We start from the raw sequence: 21,255 nt of genomic DNA on the forward strand, positions 1-21,255 counted from the left end.
TGTAAGCTAAAAGAATTAGCAACCGTAAGTTTCATATGTCCAACTTCACCATATTTCAAAAGTTTAAGGGTAATATACGGTTGGTACTGAGTTTCCATTACACACTGTAGGTATTGTACGGTTTGTAATGGTAACTCATTAGCAACCGTATATTACCCTGAAACTTGACATTTTCTTTGTAAATCAAGTAGTAACTAAGCACACAGTTCATAAGTAATTCATAAGCTAAAATCCATAACCACACAATTCATAACATGTTTGTGATAATATCCATAAGCAAAAAACTTACAAAAACAAACCACACAAAGCTAAGAAATAAAAATTTGTCTTGCTATCAAATGTCACACAACCATAATTAAGCATTGCGACCACGACCTCTTTTGTTGGTGGTACCACCACCACGAGTGCGAGGACCACCACTATGACCACCGCCCTTACGACCACCGCGACCACCTCTTTGGCTAGTACCCACATCATACAAATCCTCTTCGCTGCTAGATGACGGATGATTATGGATAGTACTCGCACCTCTAGTGGACTTTCTGCTCCTTTTTAACCCTCTTTCTTCCGTGAGCAACCCCTCGTACAATTCCTTCCGGTTTGGATCATGCATATACCTTATTTTCTCTTGTAAGGTCCTTTGTTGAGGAGGTTCAATCACACCTCCAGCACGGATGCATGAAGTCAATCTATTAGCCAATCTTTGTCCTCGCTCTTTCTATTCACACATAAAAAAGAGTCTTAAGAGATTGATGCATAGTACATAATATAAATTAGAACTAAATTCCAAGTCATGAGGATAAAAAATTTACGTAACGACATGAAATATAGTTTCTTCCATGTCATACCATATAGTCCCTTTGTCTCTTTGCTTGCCTCGGCAGCCAACCTTTTTTCTATTGCCTTTTGAATAAGTGGCTGGGCCTCCGGATCATTATTAATCACATGTGGATGACCAAAATGATAATACCAATCTGTTTAATCATCAACGGCTTCCTTCGTGTTGTTACAATCCGTTTCCTCTCCAAGTGCGAGTTGGTATTCTTCTTTATAGCGGTTGTTCCAAACATCAACCGTCGGAGTTGGGCGGTAGTTGAGTACAATAGTGGGGCCTTTTGTCTCGGATCCCTCCTGACATAATTGAAGTTTTCCTTAACGAAAATTCCTTGAATATGAGCAATTTGACGTAGAGTTCGACGAGGATTGGTCATAACATAACCGGTGGCAAGATAAAATGGCCAATAACCAGCCCTTTGACACTTGAGAAATTTGTTCGCCCTTGCATGATCCTTAAAAAAATACAAACATATTTTGCTAAACTAAGATTAACGAAATATACATAAATACAAACAAAAAAAAAATAGAAATAAATTATAAAAATGTGTTAAGAGAAACATACCCTAGTCGCACAGACTTTTGCGGCCCAGGAATTGGTATAACCAAATAAGATTGAGGACTTATCTGGTGGCTCTCCCCAGGGACATCTATTCTTCTTATGTGGCAACATCAGATCTTTTCCTGTAGGAATATGCAACCCTTTTGGTGCGGGTTCCTTTCTCGTCTTCTTTTCTTTAACTGGTTTGGCTCGAGGTAGAGTTGTAGCTACGACAATTTCTTTCCCCTTGTTTTGTACTCCCTTTTCATCATTTGCTTCCTCTTCCTCATCTTCATCACTTTCTTCCTCTCCCTCCTTTTCATTATTTCCTTCTTCTTCCTCCTCTTCACTGTATTCATGAGTAATTACTTCCTCTTCTTCAATTTGTTGATCATTATGCTCACCTCCTTCTAATTCAACCCCAGAGTTACTTACAAATGGTTCTCTTAACCTAATCTCAAACTGATTCTTCTTCTTCACATGGTCACCTCTATGATCTACCCCTAAATGCTTGTCACCACGAGGGGTGGGTGTATGATCAATGGGAGTTAAGTTATTCCCTCTCTTATCTTGACCCTATCAGGATTCCTACACAAGCAATACATTTGTATGATTTATTAAAGGTTGAACAAACAAGATACAAACAAAGAAACTCAAAATATATTGAAACACAAAACATACGGTTGGTAATGAGATGTCCAGAACAATCGTGTAAAAGATATGGTTCATAATTGTTCAAAGTTACAAACCGTGTAAAAGAAACGGTTGGTAACTTTGGTTTCGTCTCCAACCGTGTAACAACTTTGAAATTGGTTTGAGCATCAGGACGACATACGGTTGGAGACTAATGATACTTACGTGCCGTAACTATTCTACGGTTCATAATTTCTTGTACCGTAGAATGAAATTCTATACGTCACACAACTCAAAAGTACGGTTGATAATCAACAAACATTAAGTACCGTATAACACATACGGTTGGTTACGAACTCATAGTTACGAACCGACTAGAAAAAAATCAACATGCAGGAAGGAATACGGTTCGTAATAGGGTGTCCCGTACCAACCGTATCTTCACAAAAAACTCAAACCCTAGAACATACGGTTCGTTATTTTTGATGATTTCAATTGTTACGAAACGTATATGCATCAAACAGTTCAGATACGGTTGGTAATTGAAACAATACCAACTGTAGAAACCTCATTTCCAGAGTTCAAATTCTAATTTTGAACCTAAAATCCTAATTTTTGATATAGAATACACTTAAATTGAACAGAATACACAAAATAATAACTGGGTTTTTGATTACATACCTCATATAAGTCATTAATCCTGATTTCTCAACTTGAGGAGTTTGGAATTAGGGTTCTTCACCGGTTGAAGGATTTTGTTGATTTGAAGCCGTTGAATCTTCGTCATTCTTCTTCTTCTTCTTCGTCATTCTCTATCATATACTTCAATCAACGATTAGTACTATTGGGAATCACCGATTAATAGAAAAAAAATCGATCAAGTTTAATGGTGGAGGTGGTGCTTACGGTTACAATGGAGGAGTAGAGAAGATGAAAGAAAAAAAACTGCTCTCTACTCATTCATAATCATGTTTAAATATGATGGAGGATAATTTTGTCTTTTCAATTTAAAAAGGAGGGACAAATTAGTCCATTTAAAGAAAAAAGGATAATCTGGTCAATATACATTTCCTTTTGGACATCCCCTAACCAACTAGAGGGACATTGGTATCACACTACCGCCCCTCTAATAAACCATGCCGCCCCTATAACAGGATACTCATAAAAACTGTACACATTCACCCAAGCAGCTTCTGCTGTCTCGTCTTCCTCTCGCCAATCCAGCTTCCACTTTTGCTCGGAGGGCTTGCTTGACTTGAAAAGCGCTGCCCTGTTGTAAAACAACCATAAAGACCAAGCTGACAATCATTGTTATGGTAATCCTCCTGCAAAACATCCTTGTTCTTGTTCATATCATCCAAATATAAAACTGGTAAAAATAGTGAAACTGAAAAATTAATGCATGGTGAGTATGAAAATTTAGTACTCCCACCACATACATCCACATCCACATCTTCATCTTCATCTTCATCAGAGTACTCTTCCTCCGAGTTATAATAGCTGATAGAGGAGGCATATTCATCATCTGACGGAATCTGAAGAGGAACCTGAAAAATCTCCTGCTCACTAGTTATATCCCTGCTGTTTCCTCCAGAGGTTGCTTCTTCATCAGGAATAGTAGTCATATCCTTGTTTCCTTCAAAGGCATATTCAGCATCCAAAAAATAATCAGGAAGAATAGCCTGGAAGGAATCCTCCTTTGTAGTCATATTTCTGCTATTTCCTCTAAAGATATCTACTTCATCAGGATAAAAACTGTAAACCAAAGATGAAAACATCAGTAATGCATGACCAGTGGTTCTCTATAAGCAAGACAATCCATTTATTTCTCCGGAGATGGGAAAAAATCAAACAAGAGGAAAGATGAGACCATCAAGAAGGCATAGACAGCACAAGTACAGTTCTTGACAGACAGTTAAACAAAGGATATCCACGCCTAAATGTGTAGTAGTATTAGATTAATAAAACATGAGCGGGACTGAGTCAGACTCCAACGATATGGACACATATGCATCCATATCGAGTTTAGACCCCAACATACCAAGTTTGGTGAGAGTTATGCATCCATCACATGTTGATGTTATTGTCTTACTGTAAATATAATTTTTTTCTATGTTGATTTTTCTTTTTTTTTTTTTGTTGTTAACAGGGAATTCAGAGGAGATTTTCCATGGATTTCATGTCAAAAAATAACATTTTTATGACCTTGTTGAATGAGGAAGGCCACGAGTATAATAAGATATGTTACCTTGCTAAATAGTCTGCATTGAGTGGTGACTGGGCAGGGTTTGCCAAGGCTCTCAATTTACAAGAGGGGCACTGGTTTTCCAATTGGTAAACCTTGATAAGTTCAAGGTCTACATTGCAAGGACATATCTTTCTCAAGGTATCCTTCTCAGGGCATGTTCTTGTGATTGCAGTTTGTGCTGAATTCTTGTAGTTTAGTTACTTCCACCTAGTTGTGCTATATATATGAATGTAAATTAGGCAATGCTGATGAGAATTTGAAGCGGGAGGAAAAACATGTGCGCGTACCTTTGGCTGTTATTGAAGACAACGGTACTGAAAATCTCCCATTAAAATTTTAAGATAACTACAATTTTGAGAGTTTCACAACAATTCTTAACAATCCGGCTGGGGAGCAGCGGAGCTTGTAATACTTATCCTTAACATCTTCGAGCCGTTCGTTGTGTTAATAATTGCCCAAAGATATTAAAGATAAATATTACAAGCACTGCTACACCCCAACCTGATTGTAAAGAATTGTTGTGGCGCTTTCAAAATTACACAATTTTGAGAGTTTCACAACAATTTAACAATCTAGTTGGGGTGCAGTGGAGCATGTAATACTTATCCTTAACATTTTCGGGCCATTCGTAGCGTTAAAGATTGCCAAAGATGTTAAGGATAGATATTACAAGTTCTGCTGCACCCCAACCAAATTATAAATAATTAATGTAGCACTTTTAAAATTATAGTTATCTTTAAACTTTAATGGGAGATTTTCAATACCGTGGTCTTCAATAATAGCGGAAGGTGCGCGCACATATTTTTCCTCCTGCTTCAAATTCTCACCAGCATTGACTAATTTACAAACATATACAACACAACTAGGTGTAAGTAACTAAACTGCAAGAATTCAGCACAAACTGCAAAATTATCACAAGAACATGCTTGAGAAGGATACCTTGAGACCTCTCTGTCCTTGGACCTTGAACTTATCAAGGTTTATCAATTGGAAAACCAATGTGTCCCTCTCTTGTAAGTTGTGAGCCATAAGCCAACAGGTACAAATATGACTGACATGACATAAAAAACATCGCATACCCATACTTACCATTCAAAAACATCTACTAATATGTGATGGATGCATAACACTCACCAAACTTGGTATGTTGTGGTCTAAACTTGTATATGGACACATATGCATGGCTGATAAGTGATAAGTGTAAATGACATAAAAACAACTTAGGGTTTTCATAATCAGCCACATATATGAATAGGAATAGGTTATGATGCATGAAGATGGCAGCCATAAGCCAACATGTACAAATATGACTGACATGAGTTCGAAACTCGTGAACCAAATGATTCTAAGCCAACAGGCAAAAATACGATAATTCTAAGCCAACATGTAAAAATACCACAATATCGATGAAACGGGTTCGAAAATAGTCCGCACCAAATAATTCTCTAGCGATCGAAAAAATACAATACTACAATAATAACTAATCATACCTTGCTATCGATCCAAACCAAAGCAGCAGCTGCAGCAAAATCAAATTTGATCTCCTCTTGTACAAATAAGTGCAAAGGAAGAAAAAAGAAGCCTCTTATACGAATTCTCATGTTTCAGCGTGATATTTATAGTAATTCCAGGGTCGTAAATAGGAAAGTTTGAAATATAAGCCCGGTCCAATACACTGTATATTCCTTCCAACCCGCTCAAGAATTTAGCTGTTCTCTCATCAATATAGTCCAATCCTTCAAAACTGCACGAACTTCACCAGCACCAATATGAAGTTTATCTCCGGCTACAAATAAGTTTAACTTAGCATTCACTTCAATCCAGCTACATCCAGGAAACTTTCTCAATCCATTTTCTTTCTTCGAATTTCGAACTCTGTTGGATGCATCCTAGTTCTTAGATGTTGCGTATGTCGCAAAACAGGTATAGAGGAGAGTAGAGAGGGAGCTCACTAACAGAGAGATTTTTAATGTCTACATTTCATTAAACTTGAGATGTATGTACGCATGACAACTAACTCTATTTATACTAGTGGTGAACAGCACGTAGTGACTTGCTCCTAAATAAATTCATCAGGTACTCAACGACTAACATTTTCTAAACAACAAAAATGACCTATTCAAACTCCTAATTATACTCGACCAGTACCACCACTTAGATTATTCATAAATTGGACCATTACTCTAACAACTAAAGCACTACAAAAACGTTACCAACAAACTCCCCAAATAATAGGACTTCAGGATGCACTAGCTTTGTGACAGCACACACACACATATATATATATAAAAGAATCACATAGGATGAAGGATTATGAGGTTCCAACAAAACAAAAAAAGCTTCTCAGCTGCCTTCTGACCGTATTCAATACCCCTGTGATTTACAAGCTCTGAGTAATGTAGCCCAAACTCCAGTTCCAGGTTCAAATGCTTCTTTGAGACGTCCATGGTGCCCAAATAGGTCAGTCAAAGAATGAAAATCTCTAGGTTTGATCCCAAAATTACTTAGCATAAGATTGTAATATTCACGACCTTAATACCATTCCTCCATGACTGCAGGCTGTGAGGGCTCCTAGGAATGTGATATCATCAGGTTTGACATTCACATGCTTCATTTGATCGAAGATCTTCAAATCCAACAATCATTGAGTTCCACGAAGCTGCATCTTCTCTTTTTATCATTTCCTCAAAAAGTTTTATCGAGCTCCCAATGTACCCACATTTAGCATACATATCCACTAGAACAATGCATGTGGATTCATCCGAACCTGGTACGAAAAGCAAGACAATGAAGACTTCCCCATCCTGTAGGGCTGCTAAGCCAGAACAAGCACTGAGGACACCGGTAAAAGTGGATTGATCTGGTAGAGCATCATCATTACACATTTCTCTAAAAAAACAAAGAGCCTCCACGCTATTGCCGTTCTGAGCATGTCCTGAAATCATACAAGTCAATACAACTCTACTTCTCTGTTCTGGGAACTCCAAAAAGAGCTTACTTGCATCTTCACTGCTTGAAGATCGCAAGTACATACCCAAGACTCATCATCAATTAAAACACCAGATTTTGAAAGGATCACGGTGAACCTGCCTTCCCAGATCCAACCTTGATGATGCACTACATGCAGTTAATGCTGGCGAATGTGTCTGCTTTGTTGATCTGAAGGTATCCTGCAATTAGCGCATTTCTACAGACAACAGGCAAGTTAACTCGAACTTAACCGGCAGTCATTTATGTCCAAGATACAGTATCAGGTTTACCAACTCTATCAAATACTTTTTGAGCATCAGCTAAGCCTAAGCAGTCACATTTAGCATGCATATCAATCAAAGAACCCCCACAGAAGGAATTTAACTCATATCTGATCGAATCGCAGTGAAAAAACTAAACCCACATTACTCAAACAGAAATAAACACCGTGACAACCGCTTCTGGATATCCCGGTGTTGAATGCATACACATGATTGAAATCCAAGCAACGGTATCTCTTGTATCGAGCAGGTTGAAGGCCTCCGTCGCGAAATCAATCTCGCCACATTAACCGTACATATTCAACAATTATATTTCCAAGTTTTCCTTGTAATCCAAACCCAAGACTCAGGGTCTTGGCATGGATAACTTTGCACTTTTTTGTAGCTTGAGGTTTTAGATGAGGCATTCTGTCGCACACATGACGGGATTGAATACGTTTGCAATCTTGTACACAAGTATGTAACAGATTGGTGTATGTATAATTTTGGTTCGGAACCACCTGAAAATTTCGCTTCACCTCCACTGTATCATCAGGGCTACCTTCATCATCACCACTACCACTCCCAACCTCATAAACACTATTTATAAAATTGGAATGCTTGGATTTTAACTTCCATCTCTGATTTGATTTCCAACTTGGGGGAATGGATTAACGACGATGATTTTTTTTTTTTTGCCAAGTGAAAAGAGGAAATGAACCAGCTTTTATAATTTTCCACTCTCCCTTGGATGGCAGTGGAGGAGGGATTTTGGGACCCGCAATACCTCTTTATTCTCATATAGATTCTCGGGCCATCTCCCCTGCCTCTCGGGCCGACATGTGGAAATGGGTTCGTTGGTAAGACCCAACTTTACGGAACTACGATATCTATGATGCCATATCTTCGTCACTCATTGTATTCCAACAAGTTTGTGAGTCCATGATTTGACTAGTCGGACTATATACCTTGGTTTGTAACCAGTACTAGCGCTTAACTGCACGGGCACAATTCTGTTTGATATCAGTTTCCGATATCAATTTCGGGTGTTCTGATAGTATAATTAATACTTATTATTTGTCGTTTTGTCCTCTTTATCAAAAGTAAAGAAAAAATCGATTGATATTTCCGGTCTTTAATCTATAAATCCTTTTTCATATACTCATATATGATTTATTTCTAATATGTTCGACACTTTTACATCTTTCAAAATATGTTAGAGTTATACCCTCAAGTCACGAATTAATCATAATTAATTTTACACTCTCTTTCCAAAAAAAAAAACTGTGATGTGTTTTAAAATTTACAAAGGTATTTTATGGGTCATTTGAAATGATATTGCATTTCCGAATTTACTTTATTTTAACGATCGTGCAAAACCAAAACATAGATTTACGTTGCCTGAGTTCATCCGTCCTAAATAGTTGGTTAGGCCTTAAAAATGTCCAAATCCTTGTTGATTTTTTTTCCCTAACAAATAGTCCAAAAATATTAAAACCTAGCATGGACTCAACAATAAATATCATATTTTATGTTCTTACGAATTCAATAAGATCTCATTTTCCTCAAAACCCATATACATTCTACGATCTTGACCTTCCAATTGTGCGGTTATTCCCTGCATAAAAAATGAGGAAACCATGGTTAGCTAAATAACGTCAAAAAATTGAATATCAGTAGACTCTGTTATCCATCATGGTTAGCTAAATAACGTCAAAACATTTAGTAAGGGATATTTTTGTGTGAAACGCCTTATAAATCTCTTGGATTCGTAATAATTCTTACAATCAATTGGCATCATTTTTCCGCTTGTTGCCTGAAAAATAAAAATCGTGTGAGCTCGCCCGAGAAATCCTCTTAATAAGGTAGGAAAAGAGTCTCGATGACAAAATAATAGTTGTAAACATGTGTGCGTTATCAATATCTTCTTTGCATTATCTTATAGAGTTATAGTAGTAAACATGTACGCAAAAGAAATAATTATTCTATCATTTATAATATAAGTACTGTTTTAAAACCACGGTATTATGTACACTAAAGACTAACATTTTAAAAATCCATAACAACAAAGCTGAGATAAAATATTTAGCAAAATGATCAAATTTTGAGAATATAAAGAATAAAGTGACCATGGAAAATACATGTTTGGGAAAATGAACTTCATGAAAATAACATAATCCATTAAAAAATTGAAATTATGCCCATGCCACCCAATTGTGCTTGTCGAAAGCTTGGTAGAACATCCAAAATAAAACCATACCATGTTCGATGAAATAACCATAATTGTCATTTTTATCGTTTGTTCTGATTGAGGTTCAAAGTCATATAAAAATAAGAAAAGTAAAAAAAATAAAAAATGACAGTAATATAACACTATGCAACTATCTCGATTTGGAAAAACAGAAAAAAAATTAATCAAATACCTGCTAGTATAATTGAAGGACATGAGTGCATCTTATTTTTAACCGGCCAAGGTTGTTCAACAATTGTTACCAACCCAAAAACACCATCCATCACCACTCTTGCTACCGAAATAGCTTCCGCGACCACCGTCCATAACTCCATAATGTTTTTGTCATCTCCACTGCTCATGAACCCCACCACAGCCACCATTATGACCATTTATATAATTATTAGCAAATCTAAGTATTAGTTAATAAAAATGTATTTAAATAACCATTAATAGAGTAATTTATTTACTATTATTTTTAACATGACATTGCACCACCCAACCAATGACAGTGCGCCGCCTGTTTTCTCTAAAAAATATTTAAGTAATAGATAACGACGTCTAATATGACATGGTTGTCTTCATGGTTCTCATTGTTCATGATGATGTTCAAGGAATTTTTTGTTTATATAGTCATTCCAGTCCAGTAAATATATACTAAATTCCCCAATCAATTAACATAAAATCCCAAGCCAAACAATTATAGTTTCAATTATACTTTGGATCCTAATCCTAAATCGAAAGCAACATTCGATGAACTATCGATTGTACTTTGCACTTCATTTTATAAATCTACAATAGAGTTATACACGATTGTAATGGTAGATTTTAGAGACCTAATTTTATGAGTAGTAATATGTGGACGGTGATTTTAGTTTTGGGTTCGAAACTTAAACCTTTCTGTTTCTCTTTAGAGGTTTTCTCAATTATAAACCATTTTTTTTTCTTAATCATATTTCCACCAATTTTCTTCCACTCATGTTTTCACCCTCTTTTGGATTGCCGTTCTCTCAACTTAAAACAAATCTTCCATGAACTTAACATTTTTTTTGATTTGAACACATCAAACTGGATTTGTGGTTGTGGATCTCAATGACATTCCCCCTTTGTTTTGCTTTGTTTTTTTTTTTTTAATTTTTTTTTGTTTTCTCAAAAAAAAAAAAGAGAAAATGCACTCATTATATAAAAGTCCTTGTTTTTACGATCTTTAACATGTTATTTAAGTTTATCAGAGAGGAATAGATATAAAATCATCTTTGAAAAGACAAAGAACCAAAGAAAGGGTAGTTTTAGTGATCGACAATGACGTTAGGTGAATATAAACTCGTCATGAATTTACAAATAAAACAATATAGCGAAAAACAGGTGGCGTACTGTCGTTGGCTAGGACAAGAAGAGAAAGAAAAATACGGGACATGTGATATGAGCCAGTTAGATGCATCTTTATTCCCAACCACAACCATCACTTATGAGAAACAAACATTAACATATTCAATTGATATAATTTTTAGTAAAATTATTTATTAATGAAATTATGTATTTATTTAATTAATGAAGGGAAATAAAAGTTTAATGAATCATTCATCATAAACAATTTATAAGACCCCAATTTAATAAAATACTAATAATATCATTTAAGCAATTAATGGAATATATATTTATTAGTTTAATTAGGAGAAATAAAATTTAATAAACCATTTATTATGAGAAATTAATGAGACAACACCAATTAATAGAACATTTAAACTAACACTATAGTTGAACAAACCACGACCGTAGATTTATCTTTTCCCTAAACAAATCCTGACCACTCTTTACATAGGCAAAGTTATCCAAACTGTGCCATGTATTCTAGATTGCCAATGACATAGATTTTTTTTTTGCTAAGAAAAATATCATTAATCAGAATTGAATTACAATTGTTCAGAGAGGAAATTTGGCTTGGATCCAAACCATTCCCCATTGATCCTGGAAGTTCTACAGTGCTTGGCTGCAACATCTGCCAAGTGTGTGAAACTTCTATTTAAGAATTCAAATCTAATAGAACTAAAGCATTCCAAAAGAGACTTACAGTCTTCTAAGATAGAGTTGTTAAACCAACTTAGTTGGTTATTATTTAAATTCAAGAAATCTAAAACTACTTTTGCATCACTAATAAGGCAGACATGGATCTTTCCTTGCTCTTTTTCCCAGAGTACGGCTTCTAAGACAGCAAGGCTTTCAGCTTCTTCTGCATTTCTAGTTAGGCCTGAGATGGTCTTGCACCCGAGGAAGTTCTCTGCAACATCATTCATGATCAGTCCAATACCAGAGAGATAGGTATCTTTGTCAAAAGAAGCGTCACAATATACAATAATACAATCATCAGGTAAATTACTAGTGACAGCTTCATAGTCCATGCCAACATGTTGTGCAGGTGTAGGATCAGCCAGAGTAGCGGCACTATTGAGATGTTGAGCAGTGCCATTCACTAATTTTAGCCATACTCTAGAAGTAGAGTGATGATTCAGAGATATATCTTGAAAAATGAAAGAGTAACTATCTCTCCAAATACACCAAGCAATAGTAAAGAATCCACAGCTTTATCTTTCAGAGATGGATTAGAAAGCCACTTGGAAACCCATTCAGTCATATATATATTCAAACTAGCATCGTAACCAATTTGGTCTTTATACGGAGTAAGAGACCACACTTCCTTAGCAAATGGACAGTGTAAGATAATGTGTTCAGCAGTTTCAAGGTTGTCAGCATTACACATACTACAGTTCTTGTCTTGATCATAACTGAACTTAAAGACATTAGTCTTAGAAGATAAGATACCTTCATGACACCTACAAATGAATAGTTGAACCTTTGGGAGGATTTTCAGTTTCCAAAGGGATTTATATATGGGGTTTACTAATCTAGGGTTTATAATATACTGAGATTGACCTGAAATGACCTTGTAGGCTGATTTTACCGAAACCTGACCATTCTTAGTATAAGGCCAGATAAGCCTATCATGTCCAACAATAGGAATCCTAGTATTAAGGATAGATTGAGCATTAGGTGGTGTGAAATAAGAATTTACAAGATAAGGTTTCCAGCTCTTAGTATCTTGATCTATGAATTCAGACACGCAGTAATTAGGATTAGGAGCAGACACATACAATGGTTCAACTGGATTTGGAATCCAGTTGTCCCTGAAAGCAAGGATATCAAGACCATTTTTCACTTCCCAAAAACAATGTTGAACAATAAAATCGAGACCAGTACATATGCTCTTCCAGACCCAAGTCGAGTCTTGTTTTTTGTTATAAAGAAAAGCACAACCATTTCTAAAATACTTGCATCTCAGAATAACAGTGCACAAATCTGTAGATGAATGGAGAAGTTTCCAAGCAGTTTTACTTAAAGAGACAAATTTACATGTTTAATATTTTTAAAACCGAGACCACCTTGTAATTTATGAGAACAAACCTTGTTCCAATTAGTAGGATAAAAACCACCAGATTGTGTTTTACCCCACCAAAATTCCTTTGGGATCTCTCCATTTCTTGGAGGATATTATCTGGGATTCTAAAGGTATTCATGTGATAAATAGGATAAACCTTTAACACATGTTGAACCAAAACAGATCTACCTGATTGGTTAAAGTGCTTACCCTTCCACTTGGCTACCCTTTTGTCAAAATGGTCATTCAAATGATTGAATGAATCCGTACGGGATTTAGCAATGAAAAGAGGAATACCTAAATATCTCTCATTTAGGCCAATCTTCTTAACATTAAGGGATCTAATTAAAGAAACAGCCAAATCAGGATGAACATTTTTGCTAAAAAAACAACCGGACTTTTGAAAATTTATGACCTGACCGGAATAAAGACTAAAATCACGGACAATACTCATGAGAGAATCAACTTCATTGTGAGAATCTTTGACAAAGATGAGGAAGTCATCCGCAAAAAGCAGATGACTAATGCTGGGAGCCTCTTTGGTAACTTTTAATCCATGGATAAGATTACAATTTTCTGCATGAATTAAATACCTAGAGAAAGCTTCCATACATAAAATAAAAAGATAAGGAGACAAGGGATCTCCTTGTCTCAAAACCCTAGTAGGTCTATATGCTTTACATGGAGAGCCATTAAGAAAAATAGATATACTTGTAATACTAACACATTGAAAAATTAAACTACACCAATTTTCGGAAAAACCATAAGACTTGAGAACATCCAAGAGAAAAGACCATTCCATCCTGTAGAAGGCCTTAGACATATCAAGTTTAAGGCCCATGACTCCCCATTTATCCTTTTTCCTTTTCATGGTATGAACCATCTCATGAGCAATGATAACATTGTCCTGGATATGCCTTTGAGGGACATAAGCTGCCTGATAAGGACTAATTATTTTACTCAAGAGCGGTTTCATTCTATTAACTATAATCTTAGAGATTATTTTGTAATTAGAGTTACATAAGGATATCGGTCTGAAATCAGCAGGGGTGGAGGGATTATTAATCTTAGGGATTAATGAAAGAAAAGTGTGATTCATTTCCTTCAATAAATGTTTGGAATTAAAAAAACTCTGAACTGTTTTCCAAACATCCATGACTAGAAGATCAATGTTTTCTTTGTAAAATCCAGGGGGGAAACCATCGGGCACTGGAGAAGTCCAGGGAGTCATTTGGTTTATAGTGTCTTTGATCTCTCGTTGTGTAATTGGTCTTAGAAAATTATTGTTATCAGCTTCCGCAATACAGGGACTGATACAATTAAGAATTGCATTATTTCTAAAGGGATTAATAGTAGTCCCTATAGAACTAAATTGATTGACCAATAGATTCTCAAGATTGGCTTTATCATTGATCCATTGGCCATTATCCATCTTAAGAGCACTAATATGGTTAAAGTGCTTTCTTCTATTGACAGAATTATGATAATAACTAGTATTCCTGTCAAAAGAAGTGTAAAACTCTTGTCTTTAATTTTGAGCATAAAATACCTCTTGAACTTTTTGCCAATTGTCTAAATCAAGTTCAACTTTTCTGATGAGCTCTAAGTTCTGAGTAGTATAGGGAAGACTATTCATATTTTGAAGCTCATCATTTAGAGTTTTAACTTTTTGGTCTATATTACCAAAGTGATGGATATTCCACTTTTTGAGATCATGTTTAACGAATCTCAGTCTATTTGTAAATTGAAAAGAAGGAGAACCTCTAACAAATTTAGAGTATGCATTTTTAATAACATCTCTAATAGAGGGATCCTTACCCCAGCATTTGAAGTATCTATATGGATTACTACCCTGAGTAGACATAGAAGAGGTCTCCAGAATAATAGGATTGTGGTCGCTGCCTATGGTATCAATATGGACAACTTTAGCCAGCCCATAGTGTTGTAGCCAGAGACCATTCCCTAAAGCCCTATCTATTCTAGCACAAATAAGATTTTCTCCACTTTGCTTATTATTCCAAGTGTATTGAGTACCAATGTAACCTAAATCAGAGAAGTCAGTATTATCAGTAACTTGTTGATTGATAGGAAACTCAACAATGGTGGGGGTAGAGAAAGTTGATCTTTCATGGGCATGTATAGTAATATTAAGATCACCAATTCTGACCCAAGGAAGATTAGCTCTAGACCCAATTTCCCCAATGTAGTTCCATTGTTGTACTCTGTCATAATGGTATACAGAACCATAAAAGAAAGTAGCGAGGAATTCAGGCTTACTGGGTTCATCTCTGATAATCACATTGATAATTTTATCAGTATTTTGAACACTCTGACAATCAAATCCAGATTTCCAAAGGAGGGCAATGCCCCCAACAAGACCAATAAAAGGAAAAACCCAAAAATTTGGAAAATTAAATCTTTTTAAATAACTAAACATACATAAGAATATCATTTTAGGGTTTTGAGACCTGATCAAATTCCATAGTGAAGTTCTAGTGGTCGGGTGGCTGAAGCCCTGACAATTCCACGACAATATTCTCATAATGAGAGTGAAGTAGGAATAACTAGAACTGCAGTTAAGTAGAACCAAGAAAACTCTGATAATACACAAAAATAAAGAATAATATAGAAACAACAGGGGAAAACACAACAATAAGACCTTAAAAAGACAACTCAAATTCTTTGTTATTCCTATGCAAACAGTGAAAACAATAAAATACTTTCCAACACAGTTAACAATTATTGCTGAGATTTCAAGATGATCAGTCAAATGGAACTCAACAGTGTAATTTAACAAAACCAAGTCACCCAGAATAGTAACTCTAACAAGATAACATCCAATAATAAATTGAGAGCAATAAACACACAATAGAAGTCAAGCAATTTCGTAGCAGCAGTGAGCAGATGAGACAGAACAGAGTGATTGTTGGTAACCAATATGTGGATTAGGTAGCAGTTTTCAGAAAAAATTTGGGATTGCAAGCAATAAATCGATAACAGGGAGTATGTGTTAAGATAAGAGAAATTAGGGTTTATGAGTTTAGGGGAAATAAAATCTAGAATAAGAGATACCTTTTTAGCAGCCTCCATGACATTAATCAGCGTAAGGTCATCATCTACAACTGCAGTTTCCTCATCAAGATCCTCCATTTCCACACCACCCATGGGTTCCGTTAGATTGCCAGAAGTTGTCTCGGAATGATTACAAGTCATCATATCAGCAGTAATTTCCAGATCTGTTTGATTAGATCTAGTAGTTGGCGGGTTGAGAAGAGTTTGAATCGATTGATTGGGGTAGGCGCTGTTCGGAGATGAAGAAATAACACTACGGGATCGTTTGCTATTTCTCTCCTCAAAATTGTCCAAGTCTTCATCGGTAATATCAGTAGTTAAGGACCCATTTCTGTTAATAGCACCCGTGTTTGGAATAGGGGCACTCAAACCATTACTTCCATTCATATTACCAACACCCGCATTTCCTTCAGGTGCAGCCACATCTATAGATTCTTCGTGTTGCTCCAGACTCCATACTTCTTATTCTACAGCGGACATTGAATCGAAATGTAACTGAAGTGCAATTTGTTCACAGTTGTCATCAGAATGGTCGATAACAAAGCATTGATCGCAAATATTATAGGGTTGCTTTTCCCGGTGGTACTTAATCCAAGCTTCGCCCCCATATGATGTTCTCAACCAAGCGCCTCTCTTAAGTGGAGAAGTTAACTGCATTCTAGTTTTGGCCTTCACCATTCTGCCAATTCTAGGATGTGCATTAGGAAGGTCTATTTCAATTATTCCCCCGCCCCCCAAATCTTGAATGATCTCATCCACCATAGACACATTAAGATGTTCTAGCTGTAAATTTCTGAACTTAATAGTCCAAATTTGATGAAGAAATTTAGTGTCATCCAACGGAATTCTCGGATTGTATATCTCCACAGCCAACAAATAACCTTTTACAGTCCATGTGGACTTTTTGATAACTTCCTCTTGCTCTCTGGTGTTGCTGAATTTGAATACAAAAACATTAGGACCCATTACTTTTGTTTCCCTGTTTTTGAATTTCTTCCAAATCGCATTGATCTCATATAGGACTTCTCTGACTTCCAATATCTCCGGACAGATGATCTTTCCAAGCACACTGTTGGACCACTCATCGGCAGCATTATTGATAACTTGATCAGATCCTAAAGTTCTTCTTTGGGGTCCAACAACCCCAATATTTGTATGCTGCATTTGTGTAGTAATACCGAATACTTGAAGTTGAGAATTAGTGGCCATAATAGAACACTCAGAATTACACCGCTTGAGGCGAGAAGTATTTAGAATGAATATAGATTTGGGTTTTTTTGTAATGTGAAAGAGGCGAGATAATGAGGTTATTTATAACAGAGATAATCTTGTCATAGGTGCTTAATTTATCATGCAAGGAGATATCTTCTATCCAAAAATAGGAAAAAGAGTTATGAGAGTGATGACTGTTGGGGTGATGTTGTTGCTGAACGACAGTTTTAAAATATGGAAGATTTGGGTAGCTAAAATTATGCCAGCAATTACTCACGCAAAAATGACACCTAGAATTGCAGGAACGGATGTAACCGTTAGTTTGCTGTCGGGATATGAGACTTTCCCTATTCTAAAACCTTGAGGGATCAGCTATATGTTGAAGATTAAGCTTGCTAAAATAACGCCAATAATTAGTCACGCAAGAATAACGCCTAGAATTGCAAAAACGGCTGTAACCGTTTGTTAGCTTTTGGGATATGAGACTTTCCATATTCTGAAACTTTGAGAAATCAGCTGGATGTTGTTGATGGAACTTGAATAACGATGAGAAGTTTTCAGCAAGATTATGGCCAAATTGATAAGAGACAACTTTAAGCAACCTATATGGAACCATCTTGGAGGAGATAGATAGCACAACTGCTGAGGAATGCACAACTGCTGGAGGATACACCACTTCTAGCATTGATTCGGAAATGCATATTGCAAAAATACCGCCACTGGAATGAGCACAACTACTTATCTTACGACTGATTAGTAAAAATGGATGCTGATACCAAAGGATTAGTAATCCATAAGACAGAGAAAAAACAAAAGAGAATCAGTAAACAAGAAAAAATTAGAGAGAAAGATAAAGAGGTCTAAGATAAAGAATTAGTAGGGGTTGAATTATTCTAATCCCAAATATAAAGTTAGTTTAATTTTGCTCAAAGATTAAGAAAACTAAAATAGCCAGTTTTTTCTAGGTTGTCCTCTGTTCTAGTTTTTGCTCAAATAACTCTTTCCTATTTTTCAGACTTTTTTTCTGCAATGACATAGATATGCACCTCAAAATTATGAATCAATATCAAAGTTCCTCTACGATATATAAATTCTCTACAAAATACCTTGGTCCGTGACTAGTATTTCCAATAACACAGGCCTAAAATTTAAAACTATTGACCATTGTCAATATCTTATATAAATACATCAATATCATGTAAATAAGCTTTATACTTTAAAGTGTAGGCTGGTATCTCTCCTCTTTTTTCCTGGAAGATTTGGCCCCAAGATCAAGTTAGTAGTCATTGTCAGGATAAGATGCATCGATCATCACGTGAGAAAATGTACTCTAGGTCACCTTTCAAGTATATGGTTAGGTTTTGGTCTTACGGGCCGCCAGCCTCCCGTTGGTTAGATGTTGCATGCTTCACTTTACTTGGAGATACTTTGCAACATTTTTCTGGATGGCTAACACTTTCATCTAAACGAATCAGATCTCAATATGCAAATTAAAGGTTTCAACACTTTTAACTAGAAAACTATTTTTTTCCAGTTGATAATCTTCTGTTTGGAGCTCTCAACCTCTCTCTCATGGCTTCCTCTTTCAACTCTAAACATGGTGAATCCATTGAGAACCTAGTTAACCAAATGAATTTATCTTTCAATATCCTTGAGGATCCCAAAGTTGTTTATAACTCTAATAATATCTTGTCTAAAAAATATATCAGCTGGAAATGGTGTTTCATTGGTAAACTTTGCAGAAAAATCTCTCATGATACCAGAAGCATATCTGTATCATCAACAACAACATGAGAAATTAGGAGAGATGCTAAGGTTGATCTTTTGAAGAAAATAAGAAATTTCTACTCAGTAGCACTGAGAAGTATGGAAGACTACAAAATCCTCAGGCAAGGTGGAACTAGAGGCCTCTTTGGGAAGTTAATGGTTCTAAATGAAGTACCACCACGTGGTCCAGATTTCATTGACAAAACAAACTTCTACTCGGTTAAAATATGGATGCTCATCAAAAGAATCCCCAAATACATTATTCCAGACATCAAGAATCTTCGTCGTTCTGCTGGGGTTTATTAAGATGCTAAGAAACCATATGCTATAGATAATGATGAGAAGAACATCGAAGTTTTGTTAAATGTTGATGTTACCAGCAAGACCCTTGATCAACTACGACATTCAGGTTTATCAATCACTAACTATATTTCTCTCGCTGGTTGGAGCTATATATGGTCTTTACGACCCTTAATTTCACAAAGTATGTAGAACCCTAGATCATCCTAGCCCTATTTGTGAAGAAAGAATGAATCCTTTTGATATGAGTAACACACATCTATCCCTTATAGTACTTTTACAACAAATCCAAATATGAATATTCTTACCAAAGCTAAGAGGGGAGCTTAATATGACAAGGGTGTTACAACAGAGTACGCCTTTAAACTCAGAAATGCTCAAACAAAAATCATGTTAGACAATAGCACACCATATTTAGATGGTCCAGATGATCTTGTCATTTTCAAGGATGGTTTACAAGAAGTTGCTGAGGAAAATACTCAATCTCAAAAATCTAAAGTTATTTCTTGTCATAAGAGGCATATGAAGATCCTTTATGGTTTGAAGAACAAGAAATTTACCCTTAAAAGGAAAGGTCTTAATATTAAAGGAGCTGCTAGACAAAAAGGTTCGGATAAAGGAATTACAATTGATGAAACTCCAATAGAAAATGTTTTTCCAAAAATTAATCTGATAATTCTAAATACTTATCCTAGAATCCCTTCTCTATCTAACATCCATGCTAGAATATCCTTAGTTCAAGATTCTTAAATAAAATGAAGCTTGGGAAAGAAAAATGTTGTAATTCATAAGATACCATTGTGAATCTTCAAGGGCTGAAGCAACAGCTGATACCAAGAGAAAGATCCAATCCAAAAAATCTCTCTCCACATAAGATACCATTGTTAATCTTCAAGGGCTAAAGAAACAGCTAAAACTAAGAGAAAGATCCAATCCAAAATATGTCTCTCCACTCCAAAATAAAGTCAAAAACTCTATCTTAACCAAAGATGATAGAAGCATCACGGAGATAGGTGTGGATCCAGATGTTGTACCAACATGACTACTAGCAACATCTTGGGAAGGTCTAATTTGCCCGATACCTGAGCTATCTTCTTTCCTAACTCTCTATTTTAATTTCTTGTCCCACTCTATGCATATTAATGGAGCTATTTTTTGTCATTCACATCTCCTTTAGATATTACCATCTTAAAGAAAATTTTAAAGTTTTGCTAAGTTGTAGTATAATAATTTTTACATATCCTAGAGCATCCTATTTTTCGAAGTTTTGTACCACTATGGCATGGAACTTCCAAGGGATAGAACAAAATATAACTAGTATATACCTAAATGACACGCTCAATAAATCTAGCCTAGACATTTTATTTTTATCTGAAACCAAGTAAAAGTCCAAAAAATCTCAGCTATTCTTGGCAGCATTGGTGCTACTATCCAAGGTTGTGAAAACATAAAGCGAAGTGACTAATTTTTCATTTTGATGAATCAAATAGTATATCGAGACTTAAAGCGGAGTTTCATGGTCATTTATAAATACCTTGGAAATTAAAATAAAATAAAATAGATGTTTTGTGAAATAATATACAACTCCCACAAAACTAATATAAAAACCCAGTATATATGGATTTATAACAAAAAAACTAGCTTAGCTCACTGGTTTAGCAATGAACCTATGATTTATAGTTATCATGATCGATCCTTCCCACTTATTATATATTTTTCTTAACTTTAACTTTCAAATTATCCCTTGAAACAAGG

The 21,255-nt window shown here is 35.6% G+C and overlaps 1 protein-coding gene across 2 annotated transcripts; it reads right to left on the bottom strand.

Annotated features, from left to right (window-relative positions):
• Window positions 1-2,973: 2,973 nt before the first annotated feature.
• Window positions 2,974-6,232, bottom strand: LOC113316933. Of its 2 annotated transcripts, XM_026565093.1 has the most exons (3): window positions 5,747-6,232; window positions 3,448-3,763; window positions 2,974-3,333 (listed from the first exon to the last, which is right to left on the bottom strand). In XM_026565093.1, the coding sequence occupies exons 2-3, from the start codon at window positions 3,715-3,717 to the stop codon at window positions 3,187-3,189; spliced, it is 417 nt and encodes a 138-aa protein (XP_026420878.1). In that variant the 5' UTR covers window positions 3,718-3,763; window positions 5,747-6,232; the 3' UTR covers window positions 2,974-3,186. The 2 variants fall into 2 exon arrangements, with proteins under 2 accessions (XP_026420878.1, XP_026420877.1); XM_026565092.1 differs by having other exon boundaries at window positions 2,974-3,763.
• Between the last annotated feature and the right edge of the window lie 15,023 nt (window positions 6,233-21,255).

Source organism: Papaver somniferum, chromosome 10 (genome assembly GCF_003573695.1).
Source record: "Papaver somniferum cultivar HN1 chromosome 10, ASM357369v1, whole genome shotgun sequence".
In the NCBI taxonomy this organism is placed as follows: Eukaryota; Viridiplantae; Streptophyta; class Magnoliopsida; order Ranunculales; family Papaveraceae; genus Papaver; species Papaver somniferum.